The sequence below is a fragment of the Gopherus evgoodei genome, chromosome 1 (genome assembly GCF_007399415.2).
Source record: "Gopherus evgoodei ecotype Sinaloan lineage chromosome 1, rGopEvg1_v1.p, whole genome shotgun sequence".
NCBI lineage: Eukaryota > Metazoa > Chordata > Testudines > Testudinidae > Gopherus > Gopherus evgoodei.
In genome coordinates, this window is record NC_044322.1 from 234779419 (window position 1) to 234799886 (window position 20468).

The window sequence follows — 20468 nt, forward strand, 5'->3', positions numbered from 1 at the left end:
TTTAATATGCACTGCAGATGCAAGTTTTCATAGAAATGTTAACATTTCTATGTTAACATTTCCAGAATAATGGCTCAGATCCTCAGCCGGTGTAAATCAGCTTAGCTCCATTTACTTCATATTTGCTGACTTTTACTGACAGCTGATGATCCCACCTAATAAGTAAAGAGCATTTACCTGAATCATCAGGTCGGAAAGGCAAGAGTATTTCAGTTCTGAAAGCAGAATTCTTCTCCCATTGCATATTCAGACTCAAATATCCAGCTCTATTCACATGTCTAAAACTCCCACTGATATCAATGCGAGTTCTGGGCACATAAGAAAAGCTGAATATAGAAATCAAGATATAGTGTATGCAAGTGAGAGAAGAATTTAGCCCTAATATCTATTGCAGAGGTAGGCAACCTATGGCACGTGTGCCGAAGGCGGCACGTGAGCTGATTTTCAGTGGCACTCACACTGCCTGGGTCCTGGCCACCAGTCTGTGGAGCTCTGCATTTTAATTTAATTTTAAATGAAGCTTCTTAAACATTTTAAAAACCTGATTTACTTTACATACAACAATAGTTTAGTTATATATTATAGACTTAAAGAGAGATCTTCTAAAAATGTTAAAATGTATTACTGGTGCACAAAACCTTAAATTAGAGTGAATAAATGAAGACTCGGCACACCACTTTTGAAAGTTGCTGACCCCTGATCTATTGTATTAAAAATAATATTGCAAAAAATACAGATTTCTGCTGTAAAATAGGCTCCACTCAGAGTCCATCTTTAATGTTTCAAGAAAATACACAAGTATGTTCCCTGCTTTTGAAAAAGTAAAGCTAAAGAATGTTTCACAGTGAACTGTCCACTGTTTTTATCCACATCTGTCCTTCAGCCCACTGTCATAACACTTCAGGATGTGATCTTTCTAGTTCTCACAACTTGAGCAGGACAATGTCTGGCCAATTCTTGGATAGCAGGATTTCCTCCCCTTTATCTTCTATTTGCAGCTTTTTCTGCAGGAGGGAGCAATCTGGTCCAGACTCAGGACATACATTCAAGGATGCATTCCAGTGAAGTTGATTGAGGATTTGGGGGCTGATAAGATTTTGTAACATATCAAGTGATATGAAGTATACTTTCTTGCATGTTGGACTGTCTTCTGTCTAGAAAAGCAACAAAGAGTCCTGTGGCACCTTATAGACTAAGAGATGTTTTGGAGCATGAGCTTTCGTAGGTGAATACCCACTTCATCAGATGCCTTCTGTCTAGAGGCATGAGAAACATGGCTCTTCTCTTCAATGCCACCTCATCGCACTGTGCCTCAGTTATTCTCCAGTAAGATCATTTGCTTTCTGTCCCATCTATGTCTTCCACTGCAGAGAAATACTATCTAACAAAGAACTGTCCAATGCACTTGGTGTAACTTCCTTTTGGAATAAGAGTGATTCTCTTTATGGATAACGGAAAGCACAAATGAGGTAGAAAGCAAATAATAGGAGTAGAATTCAGTGCCAACTGAAAATAGTGAGTTGGTGCACTGGTATTCAGGAAATGGTACTGACATTATTGAGAGTTGAGGGTGCTTGGAATTTTGCAGACATGGCCCCTGCACTTATAATATGTAATCTGGACCTCTGGGCTTTTCTAATGGTTGAAATGGTGGAGTCTGTAAAAACTTATTTTATACAATATGCATAAGAATAAATTGTATGAAACAGAGATTCAAATTTGATTTTCTTTTGATTCCTAGCATCAGATACAGTTGTTGGCTTTAAAAGGGGGCTAAATAATTGTATGTCTGATTATGTAATGTATGTATGACCAATATATGTTAGTTACACCTGCTCAGAGAAGTGCAAGTAAAGTTCATGCTTCAGCACCTTGATCCCTGAAAGGGTCAGGAGGTAATTTTTAGCCCTTCACACTACATTGCATAGTTGTCCCAGTGAATTATAAGGAAGTTACTGCTTTCTCTACAGCATCAGGCACAGACTACCTGACAGGTACCAAAGGGCAGGATACTAGACTTTTTAGGCCATTGGCTGACTCTGGTATGACAAATAAAATGTTCTCATGAACCCAAAATTGCTTAGTAATCAGAGTTTCCAAACCATTATTATTTTTAATGTGGAATTATGATTTTATGGATTTTGATGTGTGAATATTTTCAATCAAACAATTTAGAATGCCAATAAAAAAGTGAATATAAACAAAAAAATGTAGTTGTGTGGAGGAGAAGAGTCTGGGATTCCTGCCATGAGAGAACATTTTAGGGTCTGATCCCGCAAGATTTACATCTGTGAAAAACATCATTGACTTCCATGAACCTACCCAGAGGTGCACAGATCAAGGTGGAGGATCAGATCCTAAACTAGCATATGATAACTTAGATCTACAGAGTTAAGATTATCCTCTGTCATACTCTTCTTGAGAAATGGACTCTATCACAAAGTGAAGGTCCTGGTTTTGGATCAGGACTTGGATCATTGCTCTATTTTGTACAAAACTGAAAATGAGAAAGAAATCCACAGTTTTGCGTTCTGGAGAAAACAGTACACATTTCCAGTTTGACACTCAGTGAGTCAAACCTGTGGGTCTCCTGGAAACTGACCTAGTTGCTAGGCACTTTGAAAAATTACCGGAACATACTCCATTCTTTCATTTAACATAGAATGGAAGGACAACCCGACAGCCACCTAGCAGAGATTGGGTTTAAATAAATTAGAGATGGATAATGTCTGCTAGATAAACTAGTCCATTCTCTTCTCAGGGCAGGATTAGTCGTATAGCATACTATACAGAGCTTTATCCAGCCCTGTGTTATAAATGACTCAGGGCTATATTCTGACACTCTTTCTTACACTGAGTGAATAACACCATTGATTTCAATGGGCTAGGTTATGACTTTAGGCACAGAGCCAAGCACCACCCCAGGTGACACTGTAACTCAGATGCCTCTCAGTCATAGCTCCTCCCCACTTCCGCCTTGCTCTGGGAGGTATCAATTTACTGCTGGTACTACCAGGAACAAATTACCAAACCCCTTCTGCCAGGTCATATGTGGTTAAGAGGGTGGAGCCCAGGCTCTTTCCACTCCCTGCCCACCTGCTTGGGGTGGGGGGTACTTTGGTGTGGTATATCCCCTTACTCTTATGCACCCACATCTGAGTTCTGAGTAGTGTGCATAAGGTTGCAAGGGCAATTATTAGTCTTCCTTGCTCCCTGGCATAAATATATAATCCAAGCCACAACCTAGCCCAATGGGACTATTTGTGGAGTAAAATACACCACTTAGCATGAGCTACGGTGGCAGAATCTGCCCTATAGTGATAGGACTTTGACATCAACCTGTGGTCTAATAAAACTCACCCTTTGGAATGTTTCTCTTGATATTCAAAATATGGGCCTTTTTGCAATGCATTTGCTAGGATCCCAATGATAGTGCATTCAAATATGGATTTTATATTCTGTAACGTGCAATCATCCGGAAGTCTGTGAAGCAAGGGATCTGATTCCACCTCTTGTTTGAACTACTGCTAATTGCTAGGGCATAGATTGTGACTTGAGGTGAAGCCCTCAGCAAGTGGGGGTGCATCGGCTGCACCGCCAAAGGCGTTGTCCTGAGAGGCATTGTGACTCAGAGGCACACCTCTTGAGACAATTTCTCCTCTATTTCCTCCTAGGGAGTAATAATTTACTGCTGGTCTAATTGCAACAGCTCATCTTGGCTGGCTGGTGTGTAAGGGGAGTGAATCCAATGCTCTGCCCCTCTCAACCAATCTGTTGCATGTAACCAAAGCAGGAACATCAGGAGAGTTTTCACTCCCACTTCCCCCTTGCACAGGCATGTTGTCCACCTCTGCCCCCAGTGTGACTCATCCCTCAAGGCTACCTACCCTACTAGTTTCATTTTGGAGTGGCAGGTGAATAATGTTACTTAAATGAGATGGTATTTGTCTGGCCATATCACTTACACTCACTTAAAATTCTCTCCCTCCTGTGTATTGTAACCAATAACATTGCAATGGCATCAATTGCGAGAAGCAAGTTGGAGCTCCAGCAGGAATCAGCACACCACAGGGCAGAACTGAGCAGGCTTATTGATTTCCATTTCAATATAACATGTACTGAACAATGATTTCTTGAAGCCTGCTGTGGAAAACAAAATTGAAAGCATAAATATATGCAGATGTAATTCAGAACTGGGAAAGCTTCTGCCAATTTCTGCAACTTATGCATGTTCAAAATATTTACTTAGGAATTCTTAATTAAATAAACCATTCAGTAGGGGTGTTCTGTTTCAGAGGTGTCACAATGTCACTACAAAATATGTCAGTGGTTCTTTTTAACAAAGATTCCATTATAGAGGTTTTTATCAGACACTGTGGAGTAAGTTTTCAGTACAGTGCACAGGGATTTTAGCCATGCAACTCCTCTTCTAATGGGATTCATGTGGCTAAATCTCTTCATTCCATGCTGAAAATGTATCCCTACCCAACAGCAACCCAAGGTTAATATTGAGCAGCAGTTTGAGATGATCTCACTGAAACCAGAAGGGCATCTAATCAATAAATAATCAAAGACTATACAGTCAGACTGGCCTAGTGGTAAGTCTTGTGCATTGTGCTGCTAGGCAGCAAGGAATCCAAATTAGCCTGGTGCTTTAAATTCACTGGGACTTGGATTCAATTGCCTCAGGAGCATCACAAAGGAAGTTAATGCACCCTGATATCACCCCTTGATTAGGACTTGGGGTAAAATGGCATTTGTTCTAGTGGCATATATTTTCTGAAAAAGAGTGGTAAAAAGTAAGATTTTTTAAAAACAAAAATGTATTGGGTAAACATGAATTAGATGTAGTATATCTGTATTAAATGCCATGACCGTTTACTATCTCTGTTTGGCATCTATATTTATCAGAGGCAACCCTCTCAGAACTTGGGGAAAATTCAGATGGGGATCTGGGTCTGTATTTCAAGGCTTGGGAATACCTTTAAGGTTTACATATTTTTACCTGTATTTTATCATATGGTAAAAAATCAGGTTCTACTAACAGTAAAAAACATTCTCTCTGACAAGGTGTGTAGCTATTTTGTTTTCATTCTCTTGGCTTTAAGGTTGGATGAATGGATAGGCTTTCTATATTTGCCAGAATAGTTCTGACAAAGGCCCTGATCCTGCAAACACTTATTCATATGATTAACTTTATGTACATGAGCTGTCCCATTGACCCCAATCAGACTGCTCACATGCACTAGACGAACATACATGTGTTTGCTGTTTAGGGGACTGAGAAAGCAACCTACTAAACAGCAGTAAATCTTTCTTATGGTAGGTAGCAAATGCTTATGGCAGAGGTTTAAATTTGTTCAGAAACATTTACACAATTTTGCATGAAATTTTACAGCTTTCCAGTTCACATACTTTTTCAGCCCGCAAATTTCTGTGAAATTTCAAGGGGCCATAATATTTGCATGACTGGCTTGTAAAATTCAGTTGCTCAAGATGCTATGGTTTTGCAGTTTTGCATAAAACGTGAGAAATTACTAAGAAAGCAGTGTGGTGGAGAGGTAGGTAGGTAACCAAACTGTTTTGGCAGAAAAATTGGAATTATTAGTAATATTGCTTTACATGCTTTAACACCAGGCAATTTAAACAAACAACCTCTCCTTTTGTTAAGAATATTTTGCTTATATCTAGCTTAGGGGGAACAGTCATGACTGCAGATTGATTTAAAAAAAATATGAACACTGAACTTGAGGTTTCAAAATCATGATGTGAATCCAAACCTTCCCAAAAGTCAGGGTATTCACATGCCCTTTTTAGATTTGGCCTGTTAGAGGTTTGAACTTTAAACTTGTGTCCAAACCCAGATTCAGATCCAGAGGTCTGGTTTTGACCTCTCTTCACTTATAAGAATAAAAAAAAATCACTGCAAGCAGTTCCCTGTGAATTAATGATTAAGGTGAAGGCTCTTCACTTCCTCTCAACCAACCATTATTATTAATCTCTAAGAGATGTCACATGGTTCCACTGGTATTGCTTAAAACGGGTATTTCACATTGATGAAGAAATGTAGAACTCAGAACTGTGCACACATTATCACCGTGCAGTACGGTTACAGCAGAAATCTGAACAAAACACCGCACTCAGGATTTCCTTGTGGTCAGACTACTGCTCCTGGAGGAAAGATTAGATGGCTGACAATGGCTAAATGTGGCATGTAGATTTTGGTTTTTTGACAGTTGTTATAAAGCAAAACACACTCAATCCAGTTATAGATGTAGCATTTAACCTGTCAAAGCTCAAACATGCAACTCAGCCCTTTAGCATGCGTGACAAACACACAAACTGAGGGATGCCACAAGAAACAGCAGATGAGGAAGCATGAAATGCTGTTGTGTGCATTTCTTTAATATAAATAAAGTTTTCCAAAATCTCAGTTTCATGATTCAGCATTTCTGTTGGCAATAAATTAGAGTAACAATTTAACAGTAAGCTAACAACAGGTCTGAGGGATAGGCTGAAGAGAGATGGGGAAGTCACCTGAAGTACTACCAATAAAAAAACCCTAGTAATTATAGTTTGTATTTATATAGTATCTTTCATCAACGGTATCTCAAACCACTTACAAACATTAATTAATTAAGCCTTACAACACCTTTGTGAGGCAGATAGGATTCTACTTATTTTACAGATAGAAAAGCTAAGCCATACTGAAGAAAGTCATTTGCCTAAGGTTTGGCACAGAGTCAGTAGGAATACAGTTCTGCAAATCAGTTCCATGCTCATACTGCTAGATAGTAGTGTGGTGAAACCAATGCACATCTTTAATGCATGTATACACACTATGGCCAAAGCTGTCCTTTGATTTTGGTTGCCTCGGGTTTTGGGTGCTCAATTTGAGACGAGGTCAATGAGAGCTACCAGGGGCTCAGCACTTCTGAAAATCATGTCAAAAGGTGTCTCAAGTCAACCACTCAAAAATGGAGGCATCAAGGTTATAGGCAAAATCTGAAATGTCTGGCTAACGAGAGACGTATAGTGCTCTCTGAGTGGAAATTTGGCCCTGTAAAATCAGTGGCAAAATTCCCATTGACTTCAATGCAGCCAGAATTTCACCATTTGAGTACAGGCATAGCTGTCTTTGATCCAAATTATAATCTTGGGTGCCATCATTTCTGAGGCCCCAAATTGAGACACCTTTTGGACTTGATATTCAGAAGCGTTGCAGCTCTCATTGACACACATACTATATAGTGTGTGTGTTTGTGTGTAGGACTGCTTCTAGTGGTATAACCTAGGAAATGGAGTCCACAGGAGGGAAAATTCTACAACAGGCCCACAATCTCTACTGTAGGGCTCAAAGACAGCCAGAGCCAGTCTAGAAGGCACTGACTGGAGAAGGGGCATACCCAATGCACCTTACAGATGTGCTGAAAGTGCCCAATCAGCCCCATCTTTTCATGCAGGGAGCCCTGGATACAGTTTAAAGTGTAGTTCCTTCCTGAAAAAATGACTATGTGAGATCATCACCACCTTCTTCAGCTATTCTGCTCCATGTGTTTAATGTCACATCTGCTGATTCCAGTGAAAAAATAAATGTTTACTACCAACACTGCAGAAACAACACTGCTGATCTAGATTATTTTTAGATATGCCCACCATCAGCAGATCTGTTGACTAAATTCCTATTGTGGAACCACCCTGTGGAACCCCAATGTCTTCATGTTATGCCTTCATTTACAACCGTGTAACTTGCCTAAACGCAATAGGGTTGCACCTATATAATTTAAAGGTAATGAAGTTGTAAAGATGTAAATGAAAGCAGAATGTGGCCTGTGGAATCTTTATTTCAGGTGGTGGTGCACAAGCTCAGCTTGACTTTAAGATCTCAGGACTTGTCAAGATGGCATTGCAGTGTGAACTAGAGGGGTGTGACTTGTAGAGTGTTCTAACATGCTCTAACTGCCCTGCTTAGACCCTGCTGACACACTATAAAAGGTACTTAGTTCACACTGATGTCATCCGCTTTCATACAGGACTGCATTAATATGCATTAGGTACCTTTTAGAGTGCGCCAGCAGGTCTACATGAGGCAGTTAGCGCAGAACATGTTAGAACGCTCTACAGTTCAGACCCTCCTATTCGTGCAGACAAGCGCCCAGACTGAGTCTGCAAATCTGACAATTAAATATTTGTAAACTGAGCACATTTGTTCTGGAGTCATTAGGATGAATAAACATGGAACCTTGTCAATGCTATTTATAATTAGTCATTTTCAGAGTAGAACCACATTTGAAAGCTGCTCTTCCCCCATTGTCTTACGTTAAAGCAAATCCCTTATATGAATTCCCCTGGTTTCAGTAGTGATCCATCATGTAGTTGTATTATTTATTTATTTAGTTGGAAATTCATACAACAGCATTTTGTTAGTCACTGGAAGCAACCTCTGACTAATGCTTTTCATATTAAAAGGTGTACGCTTTGGAATTTCATGTGATTGACTGTATACAATGCATACAAAATGCCTTTTCATTGTTGCCACTTAAATTGCATAAAAGGATAAGATCTGGGAATTAACGCAATTCAGAAAGGGATCCTAGCATTTTAAAGTGTTCATAACAAACAACCAAACTGCAAATGTTTCTAGATCATAATTCACCAGTTATTCATGGAATAATTTTTTTCTGCTTTTAAGCCTTTTTGTACTTCAACGTGATCATACTATGCACACTGTACCTACCCGTATCACATGTCATGATAATAAAAAGGAGAAAAGCCCTATAAACAATGAAAGAAAATGGATTAGTTGTTCTGTAATATTGAGACCTGCCTGAATCCTAAACCAAATATTCAGGTTTTTTCGTTATGATCCAAATTCTTCTCTAATTTTCACAGATGCATAGATTTTTAAGGCCAAAAGGGAGCATAATGATCATCTGGTTGGACCTCCTGCATAACACAGGTTGGAGAACCTCACCCAGTAATTTCTGCATCAAGTCCATAACATGTTTGAGCTACAGCATATCTTTTAAAAATACACCCAAGTCTTGTGTTAATGACTTACACATTTAAAGATTGTATATTGTTAGTTAAACAGAGATGGGCCAGAACCAAAACCCAGTTAAGAATATGCCAGAATTTTGGGTCCCATTCTAAACTTTGTGTCTGGGCCCCAGCACCACTGAACTAAAACTCTCAGTCTGAACCTTCATGTCTCAAACTTTGGGAGGGATCAGATTTGGATCCAAATTTTGTACTTCCAGTCCATCTCTTTTAAAAAGGAAATATGGCACAATGTGCTCACATTAACTCTTCTCTAGTTTCCTAAAATTCAAATGATTCAACCATATATAAAAGCTGTGGATAAATTTAATGGAAAGTCAATTTAGAAAGCTCTGCCAAATGGAAGAGTAAAGGTAGAACTGGCTAAAACTCTGAATCTCTGTTCTGTGGGAAATTTAGATATTTTGTTTTGGTGAGTGCTTAATTTCAATTGTATCTTTTTGACCATCTATTATATTATAAAAGTCAAAATAATAAAGTTAAAACAAAATGCTTCAACCTTATAGAATCAAAATGTTTCAATAATTTGTCATTGAAAATTTTGACTAAGTCAATAACATTACTGCTAAATGTTTTGATTTTGTCAAATTGGCATTTTCCTGTGGAAAACTTCTGTCAGAAAATTTTTGACCAGCTCTAATTAAGGGCTACATTGTTGCCGCCCTGAATGAGTGTGCAAGGTGGTGGGCGAACAAGTTCACCCCTATGAACCCACACAGGAGACAGCTTCAGATCTTGTGATCATTGGGCCACATCCAAGTGCCCCAGCCCGGTTTGAGGGTGGAACACCTACTTTGCTGAGATGGCCAACAATGGTGTTTGTTGTGAAGGTGGTAGACACTTGTGTCTAGGAAGTGAAATGAGACCACCAACTTTTTTTCAGTGCACAGTAAGTTATTGGGTGAGCTAGCTTGGTAAATGACACAGAGAGCTCCTTCCCTGCAGTATGAGGAAGTGTCCAGAGAGGAAGCAGCCATGAATTGTCTCTCAGCATTCCAGTTTGCATAGGGATAGGACAGCGGGCCTGGCTAGCTCTGCCAGCAGCTTTTACTGGGTTAGAGGAAGTTTGTCTAGGTGCTGTGGGGCATGGAAAAGGCATAATGCCTCCAGCACCACTTACCCTCATCAGTCTCCTTAGTGTGGCTCTGAATTTAAGAAGCATAATCTACAATGTTTTCATGGCAACTAGTCTGGACATTCCTGGCCATCAATTCTAGCCCATGGGTAGAAGAACCTAAGTCACTTGGGAGCTTAAGACACATTTGCAAGAGTGACTTAGAAGCCTAAATCTTAATAAAAGTATTTTTAAAATGAGACAGGCTCCTAAATCACTTAGTTCATATTGAACATTTTATCCCATGTCTTATTTGAAAAAAACCAAAACTTTGTCATACATGCATCAGATAAAGATGTTGGAAAATGACAGATGTATGGCCTATAATGGAAATCTTATCAATCTTAAACAGTTAGTTGGCTTATATTGGGCAGATGCAAGGTAAAGGCAGTCTTCAGAATGAGTTGTAATTCATGAGCTATTGCTCTGAAAATATATTGAAGAATAAGAATGACAAGTTTCAGTTAGGAAGGTGCATGTTGGTCCTGATTAATACTCATAAACTTCCATTATTTGCTCAGTACTTTAAGTTAGTAGTAATGGGCAACAATGTTGGTAGAATAAAATCATTCTCTAAATTTTATTCCTTGGTTTAAAATTAGAGGTGAGTGAACTGGCTCTGGTAAATTAAATATTGAGGTTGAACCTAAGCACAACACTCAAGATGAACCTGAACCTTGAAGACTCTGCGAAGTTCAATGACCTGTTGACTTATATTTTTCAATATTACTTTTCACCTCTCCTTACTTCCTGGTTTTATCTGGGACCAGATGCAGAATTGCCAATATTCTGTGAACGAAGCTGTTCATGTGGGCTTTCTGGCCCAAATGAAACCAGGAATTCCTGGAAATTCTGCAAGATTTCCAACCTCAATTGCCAGACCAAAGCAGTTGGGATAAGTCTGCATAATTATAGTAACCAAACTTCCAAACATTTTGCTGTTTGCCCATTGCCTTGTCAGCCACACTGCAATATGGAGCAAATGGAGTAAATGGTCTCAATTAGATTCTAATGCCTCTTTCTGCTTTTCTTCAGAGCTTTGTCATCTGTGGTGGCTTTAGGAGCAAATATAATCTGCAACAAAATCCCAGGCTTGGCCCCTCGGCAACGAGCGATCTGCCAGAGCCGCCCTGATGCCATCATAGTGATCGGAGAAGGGGCACAGATGGGAATCAATGAATGCCAATATCAGTTCCGCTATGGCAGGTGGAACTGCTCAGCCCTGGGAGAGAAAACAGTCTTTGGACAAGAGCTTCGAGTAGGTAAGGGATTCTTTAAAATAGTGTTAATAATAGTAAATTGAGACTGCTTGCCTTTTGGCTCTCCCCTTGCAGTGCTTTAGTGATGTAATGCTATAAGGCATTTACACACCACATCAAATAAACCAACGTGCACCAGAACATCAGGGGCACTTTTTCTGATATTATCTAACCCTATTTTTAGTAGTTGAAAAAACATCTAGAGATTTCTAGGTTGAGTCTTTCATTATTCATACAAATCCACACATGAAAATGACTAGAATACTCTGTAGGGGCAGCAGTCACCTGAGTCAATTTCATCCCATAATTTCATAACAAATTTGTAGGCATTTAGGATTTCAGGATTGTTATTGTGCTGCACACTATGACCAGTCAGAATTCCACAGTAATGGTGGAAATGGAACTAAAATCAGCTTCAGAAACACAGACTCCAACAGCAATAGGAGAATCCCAATTAGCTGTTAACAATACATTGCCTATGATACCCAGCTGACTATCCAATACAGAGAAGTGACGCATACATATTCTACTCAGATTATTATCATGTGAAGATGACGCTACAAGTTATCTGAAGTGAAAAACATTTAAAAAAAATAACTTGGTGTATAGGACCCTGGCCTAACAAACTCTTACAGGATAGTCAGTATCATGTGTTATTACTTTCCACCAATTCTCTGTGTGATATTATTTCATGAGGAAAGATCTTACAAAATAACTGCCTATATCTCCAACATAGACATTGTCACTGTCATCTGGTCAGATATCTTTCCCTTTATCTGTCCCTCAAAAGCTGCCCTAGTACCATCAATTGCACAGTTTGTTGTTTACATGCAAGAGTTTGGGTTTGTTGGGTCTAGTTATCACAATGTTGGATTGAATCAACATGCTAGAAAGAAAGCATATAGTCCCACACCCCTGAAAATACTACAATCCCCTTCCTTTGTGTAGCTGTAATATATCTTCCCAGGATCAAATTCTGATTTCAGTGATATCTGTGCTTGATTTTAATAACGGTAGTCAGTCACATAGGGGAACCAATAGTCGAATTTGGCCTGTGGTGTTCAATCACTGATTTTTGTAACACTGTGAAAGAATGACATAACTTTATTCACCACCAACATGAGTAGTGCATGGTTCATATGTAGAGTGACCAGATATCCCGATTTTATAGGAACAGTCGTGATATTTGGGGCTTTTTCTTATATAGGCACCTATTACGCCCCCATCCCCTGTCCTGATTTTACACATTTGCTACCTGGTCATCCTACTCATATGGTGCTTGGGTTATCTTGTGGGGAGTAAGGCCTTCCTTCTAACACTAGTGAGGAGTGGATCTCAAAAACCTGGTGTTTGGTTCAAACAAGCATTGATCTGAATATTCACCCAACAATTATGCAAAGCCTTTGAGTTTGACGCTGGGCTGAAAATCTCCTGGGCACAATGGGCTATTTCCCAAATTGCTGTAAGCCAGCATAACTCCACTGACGTTAGTGGAGCTGATTTATATCAGCGCAATGTGTCTTAACAAAGACACAGAAGTGCAGAAGAGTGCAAAAATGGAAACAAATGGGAGAAAATATTATCTGAACTTTTCTGAAGCTCAGAAAAGCTTTGGCTGCATTTGAGTTTGGCTAGGGGAAGGTTGGGGTGAAGAGGTATTGCTATATCTAAACTCGTTCACTCATCCTTTCCAAGAATTTTAGCATTCATGCAATCTCACTTGTAAGTGTTTCTTTACGTAAAAAGAAAGCCACCATATGACCTCAAGCCACCATATGAGTAGGATGAGTGAACGAGTTTAGATAAAACTTTTTCTCTTTTAGTCCCTTTTACACCTGTAGCAATTTTGTGGTCATGCAAAATGGGAAAAACACGGCTGTAATTTTGTTGGATACTGGCATAATCTTTCAGTTCTCTCACTGTTGAACAAAAAGAAGGGCTCCAGAAGGGGAAAGAGGTTTACAATCCTCAAACTAGCAAACCTACAAGTAATGGAGATAATCTGAGTTTTATCCTTAACATTAATTGCATCAGAATGACCTCAAGCCACCTAATTACACAGACACTTCCTTGCTGCTGCCTGCTGGGGAGAGAGAAATGCCTGAGCCTCTTCAAGTGCTAGTGGTTTGGAGGATTTAATGTTTAAGGGGACATCGCTGACATCTATTGTTCTTTGGTGAAATCATGATACACTGTTGATAGTGAAGCTACCTGAGACTCCACACTTGTAGAATTTCTTCGGTATCAATTCTATTTTATTTATTAGACTTGGTGCATCCCAACAGGGCTAGCAAGAGACCTGGTGAAGTTTAAATAGGTAAGCATGCTTGAAACACTGGGTAAGCTTAATTGAGTATATTAGAGAGAACATCCTGATAGGGATGGACATTCCAAAAATTTAGCATAAATAGAACCAGATTGGGAAACTGATTGCTGACTATATGAACACACATTATTACAACCTGAAACAAGGACAGCACTGAATAAGAAGAACAAGCAAAGTACACAATTGGGCAAAGAGTTCACATAAAACTGATCAGCCTCTTTTTTTTTTTGCTGCTCACATAGTCATATTTTGCTTACTCTTTGCCAAGCCAAAGGCAGTAGGAGTCAGACTATCCATGCCAACATGTGTTTACCTGATTCCTTTGTTCTGGCTGAACCAGGAATATCTGGTTGTTGAGCTATTTACTTGTGCTTTGGAACTTAAACTGGGGTGTGAACATGTGATAGTTTTGCAACTTGGGGCTTGAATTAAGAAATTAATGGTAATAGTGCACATAGGAGCAGCTGCAGCATTCAGAAACCTAACTGATAAAGCCCTGAGGGTTCCCAATTAATCAACCCTCCCCACCCTCTGCCATGGCAAGTAATCAGATGCTGTTGCTCAATATAGATTTCCTAGAAATGTATATGTGCCAAGTATAATAAGTGCTGTACTGAAAAAGAGCTGTGTGTTTATGCTCTCAGGCCTTGATTCACCAAAGCATTTTAAGCACGTGCTTAACTTTAAGTGTGTGAATAGTCTTGATGATGTCAGTGAGATAACTCATGTTCTTAAAGATAAACACATGCTCAAATGCTTTTGCTGGACTGGAGCATCACTGATTAGTCTTTGGTGAAAGTGCGTCTAGCCCAGTGTAATTTTGCTTCTAGTAGAAGACTGGGAAAAGGTATAAGATATTAAATCTCCAGTTCTGAGCACCTTTTGGTTTGTCATTTTGCTTTGTTCTTTGCTAATCACCATAGTTTTTTCTCTTCAGCACAGCTGAAACCTGCACTTTTAAAAACTTACTTCTTTTCAATACTAATACTAATGATTTTAGGGGAATGTGATAGATCTGGATGGCTTCTGTAAGGAAAAAAAATGCCTCTCTAGTTGCTAGAATTCTTTGTGTGTGTCAACAAAACAGTGGCTGAAGAACTACTAGCTGTCAATTTATTTGAGGTCATACTTTAATGTCCCTCATGAGACTTTGTGGTCATGGTTAGAGAGTGAATAAGAAATGTGTAAGAGAGACAGTAGGAATGGATGGTCAATTTTCAACATGGCAAAAAGTTGACAGTGGGGTACCACAAAGAACAGTGTTCTTAATATAGTTATTAAAGATCTGGGGAAAGAGGAGAGTAGTGAGGTGGAACTTTTGCAGATGACACATTATTTAGCAAGAGTAGATCTAATTGTCAATATGACTGGCAAATGCTAAACAGGCCTCCCTGTCCTAACGTAAACAAACAGATTATCTAAGCCAGTGGTTTTCAACTAGGGGTATACAGATCCCTGGGGGTATGCAGAGGTCTTCCAGGGGGTACATCAGCTCAGCTAGATATTTGCCTAGTTTTACAACAGGCTACATAAAAAGCACTAGCAGAGTCAGTACAAACTGAAATTTCATAAAGACAATGACTCATTTATACTACTCTATATACTGTACTCTGAAATGTAAGTACAATATTTATATTCCAGTTGATTATATGATAGAAATGAGAAAGTAAGAATTTTTTCAGTAATAGTGTGTCATGACTCTTCTGTATTTTTATGCTTGATTTTATAGGTAAATAGTTTTTAAGTGAGGTGAAACATGGTGGGGGGTACTCAAGACAAATTGGACTCCTGAAAGGCGTACAGTAGTCTGGAAAGGTTGAGAGCCACTGATCTAAGCCCAATGCTCACTACTGGGCTGGACCTCTCTTCTTCCTGTCAAGCTGGCAAACCAGCCCAGTTCCATCCTGCTCACTCTGGGGGCATGTCTGCACTGCAGTCAGAGATGTGATTGCAGCATATGTAGACATACCTGAGCTAGCTTTCATTTGGCTAGCTTGGGTACCAATAGCAGTGAAGCGGAGACAGCATGTATGGCGGCACTGGGTTGTGCAAGACTTCCCTGGACCTGAGTATGTATTCAGGCAGCCAGCCTGAATGGAAGTCCATTCTGCCACACCTTCACAGCTATTGTTACCAGAGTTAGCAAGGTTAAAGCTAGCTTGGGTACATCTAAGGTTCTGCAATCACACCTCTGATTGCAGTGTGGACATACCCTGAGTAAGATCCTTCAACACTCCTTTCCTGCCAGTGGGCTCATACTGCACCTATTCCTAGTCCATATGTCCCTGCCCAATTTAGTTTCAGACTAACACAGGTTGGGGTAGAGAAAAGCATTCCCCCCTTGATGGGGATGGAATAGGGAGATAGTTCAATAGGAAGGAGAAAAGTCACTCCTTTCTACTTGGGGTGAAGGAAGAAGATAACTGAGGGTGCACCAGACCTCGATTGGGCAGATGATAGAATATTAGGTCATCTTCCTTGATTTGGGGTTGAAAATCATGGGCCCTTATCCCCTGGCTTAGAGGGAGAATATTGTAGATGACCCTTGTATGCAGAGTTTGTGGCAGACAGTGTGTGTGTGTGTGTGTGTGTGTGTGTGTGTATGTATGTATGGAAGAGTAGGCATATATGAAGCACAGTGTGTATGTGTGTGTGTGTGTGTGTGTATATACACACACACACACTGTGCCTCATATGTGTATGTATGGAAGAGTATGTATGTATGTACGGAAGAGTGTATATATATATATATATATATATATACACATATATATATATACACATATATATATATACACACACACACACACACACATTGTGCCTCATATATGCCTACTCTCTCTACACACACACACACACACACACACACACACACACACACACATGGCAGGGTAGTATGCATGCATGCCTGGCGGAGTGCAGAGGCATATATGTGTGTGTTGTGTGGCAAAGTGTGGGTATAAATGAGTGGTAACATGAATGGAAAGGCATTAGCGATAGAATGACTAGAGGAGTGTTATTCGGAGATGGAGGAAGTCAAGAAAGAAACAGGAGGAGATTGGAGGTGGGGCACGGAGATAAAGGAATGAAGGGGGCAGTGAATGAGGAAAAGGAGAGACTGAAGAAGGAATGAGAGAGAGGAAGATTAAGAGAATAGAAGGAGGAAAGAGAAACTGATAAAACATGGAGAAAGAGGGAGAGAACAGAGAAATCATAAATGGAGCATGAAAGCAAAGACATGGAACAACTTGTAGCTGAAGCAATAGAATGAAGACAGAACAATGAAAGGGGAAGGAAGGGGCACACACAGGTGTACAATAAAAGTAAAAACAGAGGAAAAAATCTGAAAATGGCTTAAGAAGGCTCCAGAGGTGATCCAGGAAATTATAAACTGGTAAGCCTTACATCTGAAGCTGGTAAATTAGTTGAAATAATTACAAACAATAACTAAACACCTGGAAATTCATGATCACATAGGGTTTAACTGGCATAGTTTCTGCAAAGGAAAGTTGTGACTCACAAATTGCTTAGAATTCTTTGAATGTATTTGTAAAATGATGAATAGAGGAGAAGAGGTTGACATAATTTATTTAGGTGGGTAAGGGTAATATCTTTTATGTACCAACTTCTGTTGGTGAGACAGACAAGCTTTCAAGCTCCACAGAGCACTTCTTGACCCACCTTGTCTCTCTCCTATCCTGGGACCAACACATCTAAATAAATTGTTTGTAGTGTTGTTGTAGACTTTGCAAAGGTCTTTGACAAGGTCCCACACAAGAGGGTACTAAAGAAACTAAGTAGTCATGAGGTAAGAGGCAAAGTATTGCCATGGAGCAAAAACTAGCTAACACACGAAAACAAAGAATAGGATTAAATGGTCAATTTTTATCATGGCAAAATGTTAACAGTGGAGGTGCCTCAAGGTTCCATACTAGGTCCCATGTTGTTTAATATATTTATTGATCATCTGGAAAGGGGGCACATAGTGAGGTAGCAAAATTTGAAGATGACACAAAGTTATTTAGTTTAGTCAGGGCCAGACAAGAATCCGAGGAACTTCATAGAGATCTAAACAAGCAAGATGAATGGACAACATGATGGCAAATGAAATTTAATGTCAATAAGTGCAAAGTAATGCACATTGGAAGGAAAAATTCAAACTACTCATACACCTTTAAGAAAGCAACCTGGGTTTCACAGTAGACATCTTAACAAAGATCTTTCTGAAGTGCAGCTGGAGGCAAAAAAGGCAAAGATGGTGCTAGGATGCAGAAGGAATGGGATGGTGAATAATATGGAAACCATAATGCCTTTCTATAAATCAATGAAGCAGTCTCACTACTGTGCATGCAGTACAGGTTACCCCATCTCAAAAAGGATATTGCAGAACTAGAGGGGATTTGGAGAAAAATGATGAAAATGGTCAAAGGCAGGTGAAACTTATATATAAAATAGAAATCGAAAGGATTGGGATTGCATACCGTAGAAACTAGATGACTAAAACAGGATGTGATGAAAGTACATAAAATAATAAGTGCTCTAGAGCATCTGTTCTCCTTGTCTCATAACACAAAAACAAAGGGACATTGAATGAAATTAAGGAGCTGGGAAATTCTAAACCAATAAAAGGATTTAGTTTTCCAAAGGGCATGTAGTTGAACTGTGATACTCATTTCCACAGGAAGCTGTTGAGACCAAGAACTTCACAAGATTAAAAAAGGGATTGGGTCTTTATATGAATATCAAGAATAGCAGAGCGATCATAATAAATGATAACAAAAAATTAGAAGGGATATAAAACCTCATGCATCAAAGCTTAAGCCAATCTCTATTGGAGACCAGGATGAAACATAACGTGGGGGAGCGATTATCCCACATCAGACTGTTGCAGGGCTCTTCCTCTGGCCACTGCTGGAGACTAAATAGATCTTGGGTCTGATCCAGTATAGCAATTCCTGTGTAGCTGAAAATTAAACTTTTGCATGTATGAATATTGATTAATACATTGTTCTTTAGGAAACTTTCTGATACTAGAAAATGGGTTAATAGTGCCACTTAGTCCTGGGCAAATTCTGAGTCACTGTGTGTGCACAGAATTCATCTCCCCCCCCCAACCCCGCCATTTCTTTGCTTCCTAGCAGAAAAATTACTTCTGGAGGGGAAGCAAAGGAAAGCTCAAGAATGGTCACGTGCCCCACCCCAGCAGTGCAGGCAGGTTGGTTTGGGTGCCTGGAGCAACCGGTAAAGATGTAAATCACTACCAGGAAGGGGGGTGCATGTGTGTGAGAGGGAGAGCTACTCTGTCTCTCTCACTGCTATTGCAGCATGCTCCGTGTGGAGGGGCAGGGCTTTGGGGTGTTTCTGAGGAGATAGGTGTAGTAGGGCAGGCTCTGTCCCCTCAGGCAGAGCAGAATGTAGCAGCCTGCCTGCTTAGTGAATTATTACCACTGTCTTTGTGAATTCCCCTAGAAGTATACAACAGTGTAAAAGTTTTAAGGATTCTTTACAGTGCCAGAGTGGTGTAAAAGACAGTATGGTCCTATAAATGTGTGTACTGCTTTAGTGATTAGAACTGGTGTAAAATTTTGGACTGAAAAAATTTCCTATCAAAATGTACTCAGTGAACTGTTTGCTGCTGACCTTTCTGGAGATGGTCAGTAGCCAATATAAATTGTGAGTTTGCTTCCCCTGCCCTCAGTTGCCTATATTGTAGCACTGAGCAGATGGCTGCACATATTTGTTGACTAATAACTTGAAATAAAGGATCAAACCTAGCTACATTACTATTAGGCACGGGGGGGTTGCTCTCCACTCCCATTCTCTATCTATTGTATTGTAGTTTAAATTACTGAAGTAATTGAAACCAAAGTGATTATATTGCATTATTTTGACAAATAAAATATGCAGTATTTTGTGGAATTTTAAAATATTGTGTGCATAATTTTTAATTTTTTGGTGCAGAATTTCCCCAGGACTAGCCATTGTATCTTCTTCGACTTTCACCTCAGGATTTCGGGATGAGATTTTAAAAGAGGCGTTGGAGGCAAAATAGCTTTAAAATTAAAGATATTAAAATTAATGGATGATGTGTGGTTAAATCTCTTGCACGGCTTTGGAAAGCTCAGCATGGACACTCAGTTTCTCTATGTTTATTTCTGTTCCTTACACTTCCATGAAACTCTTACTGAAACTCACTCTCACTGTTTGTTTGTTTGTACAATGTCTAGGACAATCCTGATCTCACTTAGGTACAGGAGGCATTAGTGTAATACAAATAAAAAGGTGTGGTGCATGCAGAGAAATTGATATTTTATTGTCTACCTTTAAAAAGAGTACTCATGCCTTTTTTTTTTAAAGAGACTTTAAAGTCTCTCCATTGGTGTTTCTAGTGCCATGCCTCTCACCCTGAAGCTCACTTATCACTGTTCCCAGAGTTTTGCAAAAGCGGGGTGCAGCCAGCACCCAAAGCCATGAATTCAAGTTTGTAGCTCAAATTCTGGGCACTCACTAAACATTTGATGGAGACGGCTGTTTCTTCCCAGAATTTACTGCCAACCACAGGTGGGAGGAAAAGAGCAAGCACCTTCCGGAATCTTGTCAGTGTCACCTTTTTAATGACTGGCAAGAATCCTCTTCTTTATTTCCATGGGTGAGTGTGACATCCCTTTTCATATTCACTATTTGAGAACTTGCAGATGAGTATGACTGA

At 39.6% G+C, this 20468-nt stretch overlaps 1 protein-coding gene across 2 annotated transcripts in view; it reads left to right on the forward strand.

Moving 5' to 3' along the window:
• The window catches only part of WNT7B (Wnt family member 7B), a 150024-nt gene that overhangs the window by 68605 nt on the left and 60951 nt on the right, over positions 1–20468 (forward strand). For both annotated transcript variants that reach the window (XM_030539579.1, XM_030539570.1), the window contains exon 2: positions 11210–11436. In XM_030539579.1, the coding sequence (XP_030395439.1) occupies positions 11210–11436 (227 nt within the window). The remainder of the gene's footprint in view (positions 1–11209; positions 11437–20468) is intronic.